Source organism: Solanum tuberosum, unplaced genomic scaffold, assembly GCF_000226075.1.
Source record: "Solanum tuberosum cultivar DM 1-3 516 R44 unplaced genomic scaffold, SolTub_3.0 scf00010, whole genome shotgun sequence".
NCBI lineage: Eukaryota > Viridiplantae > Streptophyta > Magnoliopsida > Solanales > Solanaceae > Solanum > Solanum tuberosum.
Window position 1 is genome coordinate 3,968 of NW_006238936.1, and position 4,850 is coordinate 8,817.

At 29.6% G+C, this 4,850-nt stretch overlaps 1 protein-coding gene across 1 annotated transcript; it reads right to left on the reverse strand.

The window, feature by feature from the left end:
- Positions 1-318: 318 nt before the first annotated feature.
- Positions 319-1,886, reverse strand: LOC102595370 (basic 7S globulin-like). The gene has a single exon (XM_006339334.2). The coding sequence runs from the start codon at positions 1,802-1,804 to the stop codon at positions 554-556; it is 1,251 nt and encodes a 416-aa protein (XP_006339396.1). The 5' UTR covers positions 1,805-1,886; the 3' UTR covers positions 319-553.
- Positions 1,887-4,850: the final 2,964 nt, after the last annotated feature.

A 4,850-nucleotide genomic window follows, 5' to 3' on the forward strand; every position in this document is an offset into this window, starting at 1 on the left:
ATTCAAATCCAATTTATCGTAATCATTAGTTAACATATTGGTTAACCACATTCTGAAACACGAAAAAAATCATTGACTTATCAAATTAACTATCGAGCCATGGAAAAAATTCAACAAAAGACAAACAAATCCACTATCCGTTTTATGTCAAAGCAATACGTGGAATAACTCTCAATATAACAGTAAAAGCAAGTTGTGTAGGTGGATCGACTCATCAAGTTTAACTTGTTAAACTAAGTTAAGTGCACATTTATACATTGTCTCTATATAAATTATCTTTACTAGAATAGATGGAGTACTACAAAACAATACATCAAATTAATAGCAAAGGAACATAGTGAAAATTAGAATAAGAACATAGTAAAAATCAGTTCTTACATATCAAAACTTTCTCACAACTCAAAAAGTGAGTCAAGAAACACTATCTCACAATAAACTAGTACTCCTCTAATATTCTAAGATTGGCCAAGTTATGACTATCTATAAGAGCCAATACATGTTCTTAACATAACTATACAAAGGGGAATTGTCTATCTTTGGTTAAGGATTCATGTCAAGTATCAAAAACTGAAGAATCCTTTGTGAACATGAAGTCAGAACAACTTGTTTCCACCATTGCCAATGAAGAAGTAAATCCAAGCATAGAAGTTCCCAAATTAAACTCCAAAAGATTATCCTCCAACTGGTGACCCCCTATAACAATTGATGCCTTTTGGTTAACCCCTCCATCCAAGAATCCCAAACACATCACCTCATCACTTACTTTCACCATTGAATTACTCTCATAAATCCTCCACTTAACCATCTCACTTTGCAACACAAGATCAATACTTGGCACATTTAGCCCCTCTACTTTTGTGCTAAAGCAAAGCCCAAATGGTGCTATAGGTTCTACCTTAGTCAATCCCATGGAAAAACCAAATCTTTCATAAGATTCCACAAATGTCTTGTAAATTGAGGTCTTCATAGTTGTAAAAGGGGAAATTGTACTAATCTTTGTCCCTCCATGACCTTCTCCATCCATTGTAAGCAAAGATGTGTTCAAAGATAGTTTATTTCCATTAATTTTGAGGGATTTGACATTTATGTAATACTCTTCTAAAACCCCATCTCTAGATGAAATTAGAGGTGTATAAAGCATGGATCTTGAAACATCATGACTCAAAAGTGACAAATAAGGACTTTCACCAGAAATTATAGCACCATTTGAAGAAGACAAACAAATAGCAAATTTCCTTTGAAAACCAAATGTATCAGACAACTGAGATGGCAATGCAATTCTTGAATTTCCAAGCCCTAACATACCTTTAGCACCTCTAGCAAGTCCTTGTAACAGAGTAGATGATGTACAAGAAAACAAGAATTGATGAATTGAAGCTACTGAACCTGTTTTCAACTCATCTATAAACTCCACAGCAAACATATCCTCTGCTAATTCCCCTGTTGCAGCTAATCTTGTAAAGGGGTTTTCTGATTTCAAACCACAGATCTTGTTGTCATTAGTACAACCATTAGGCTTTGCCATGGAGCATTTGAGTGAATTACAAGGTACAAGTTTTTGACTTGAAGAATCAGAAGTCAAGCCACAGTCAGCCCATAGAAATGAACCTCCAAGATTTACAACTAATTTGATGGGAGCAAGATGATTAGCACCCATGTAGAGTTGAGTAACATATTGAAAAGTAGATGGATCTTTGTTTACAGGGAGAATAATGGCTTTTGGTAAAAAGGGTCCATGAGAAACAGAGAAAGAAATCAAGAAAAAGAAAGGGAAGAGAGGAAGGAATTGAACAAGTGAAGCCATTTTTTTTTTAGTTTGAACAAACAGTGTGTAGAGAAAAACCCTATAAAAACATGTGCAGTTTTGGCTGATGCTGCGGAGAGGCGCCACAGTAGGTGTGGAAGGTAAATAATGGTTGTTAAAAAAATGAGTGGATAAGGCCTAAGGAAAAATGTTAAATGTCATTTTCTTTGCTGACTAGGTTTACACGGTTTAATATCCGGATAAGTTTGTGTGTACTTTAACTAATTTTATGAGATATTTATCACTTTTTACAAATAATAAATAATTATATTCACCAAAACTATGATAGATATGAAAAAAAATCCCTTTTGTCTATGTTAAGATTTGAACTTGAAATCTCATGATTTTTTATAAAAATTCAAAGGTTCTATAATCTTACTTTTCAAGTTCTCTTTATTATGTATAATTCTATACGTTTCTGTATTTTGAAAATTCAACATCCTTATTTATAAAAGTAAGAAATCAAATTAAATTAGGATTAGAAAACATATTCCTATGTGAATTATAGGACAAACAAATTCTAACTAGGTTATAATTAAATAAAGGGAAAAGGGTAAAAAATGCCCTTAAACTATGTAAAAGGAACAAAAATGTCCTCCGTTTATAATATTTCGGGACCAAAGTACTGACGGTAAGGATATTTTTTAGTCAAAATATAAACGGAGGACATTTTTGTTCCTTTCACATAGTTTGAGGGCATTTTTGACCCTTTTACCTTAAATAAATACTCAAAATAACAAATTCTAATTCTAACCAACTTAGAAATTTTATTTCAACTTTAAATTATTATTCCAATAATTTTCACCCACTTCATTGACTAACGGGTCAAACCCTTAAATACTTTCTTGCAATTCCCCCACCATGAAAAAAGGACAGAAATGCCATTTTTAAATTTTTATTTTACAAGTATTTGTTTATTGTGGCCAATTAAAAGCAGTCTTTTAAATGATTTTTGGCATGTAAAACAGAGACTTTTTTTCAAGGGTTGGTGCTTTAGTAATTGGAAATGCATATATGGCAAGGGAATATATCCAAATTCCAAAAGCATATCCAATTTATTTTTGTTCTTATCATTTATGTACACCTCATTTTGATTATCTAAAATATATACTTTTCCTTTATAAGAATATGCTCACACCTTTCTATATTATTTAATACTCAAGTTCATCATTAATTAAGAGATAATAGTAATAATAATGCCAAAAAAAATAATTAAAAAGTTATGTTAAATATCTGTCATGTGAATAAAATGGCTGAATATTATAATATTATTAGTATTATCCGAATAAAAAAAAAAACAGAGCAGTTTGGTTACTGCGGAGAGGCGCGACAGTTGGTGGAACTTAATTAAAATTAAAAAAATAAATATGGATAAGGACATGGAGGTGTCTAGTCAGCAATGACAAGTGCACTTTTTTATTTCAGTTTTTGGTCAATAAAAGAGAGAAATTATTTTCAATGCTTCCTACTTTTATTTTAGTATATTAAATTATTGAAACATACCTTACTAAGAAAAGAATAGTAAGGAAAAAAATAAATAAGGGCCAATATAAAGGGTGTGTTTACTGTTTAGTGTGGCAGAGTAAGCTTTTTCAAAGAATTTGATTTCTTATTACCAAATGGTTAATAATTTTGGATTTTTTAAAAATTAAAAACAGAAAATAAGTATATTAAAAATGAAAATAAAATAAAATAACTTCACTATTGAAAGTTGAAAAATAAAACTTATAGGTGGTTCACGACTTCATGCTAATAATCTTCCTCTTCACTTTATCTTTCGATACACTTTATCTTCTCACATTCCACCAGCTTCACTCTACCCGTAGAGTGCTTAAATAAATATTTTTTAAAATAATTTTCTTTTATTTATCATATATCAATAAATAAGTAAAACCTGCATATTTAAATAAATAAAGTCAATATATCCAATAATTAATGCATTAATATATGGTAAGGGATTGAATATGTCTAAAGAATAAACATCCAATTGCACAAAGTATTTCAAATAGCCCATCGATTGAAGATGATTCATTGGGCAAGAACTTCGACCATTGATTCTTTGGAAAATTAAGTAGTGCAAGTGGAAGTTGGCCATTGTTTTGATTCACTAATTAGGTGTAATGTTCTATTGTGATTTATTTTTTTTATGAAAAATATTTATTTTCGAAGTAAAAACTAATATTAAAAATTAAAGTTGATTTGGACACTACATACTGAAATTATTATTATTATTATTTGGATGGAAAATACTTTTTTCTGTTTTACTAACTCTTAAAAATTCTAGAATTTAACTTTAAATTAAATTTCAAAAATTTATAGTTAAATCTATTTTAGAGAGCTTAACTATAAAAAAAATTCTTGATCAAACAAGTCGGGTAGGTGACTTATCTTCTTCCACGTCATAAGTTGTCCTACTCTTTTCTCTAGTCTTCTTGCTATCCACACAATCTGATCATCTTATATACTATATATTTAGAAGACCATATTATTATATATATAAAAAAATAATCTAATAAGATATTTTGGTCTTATCACTTATCACTGCCTCATTTTATTCAATTTCTTATTCATTATTTTTGGATTTGTCATGCATTTTTATTTTAGAGTTGAGAACAGATAACAGTTTTATGTTTAAATTATAACACGTGTTTTTTTCAAAATATACACAGTTCAATAAAGTATACTAGCTCCATCAAAGTGTAAAGGGCTGGTAACGTGAATTTGGAATTCAAATTTAAAATTTGTGTTTGTTTATGTATTTGAACAAAACTAGAGGTATAAATTTCAGTTTTGAATTTGTAATTTTATTATTAATTTTTAAAAATAAAACTGATCTTGTATGGCAAAGATAACATGAAATTGTCACAGAACAAAAAGGAGGAAAAATTAAAAATAGAAATTGGCGTTCAAATGTATCACATTATGAATCTGGTCCATTAGTCGGTTACGATACATAATGAACCTGGTTCTTGAGTTGGTTACGATTCATATCATTAGTTAGTTATTTTGTGATGAACTGATATAGCAGTTTGTTAGAATTCTAAGA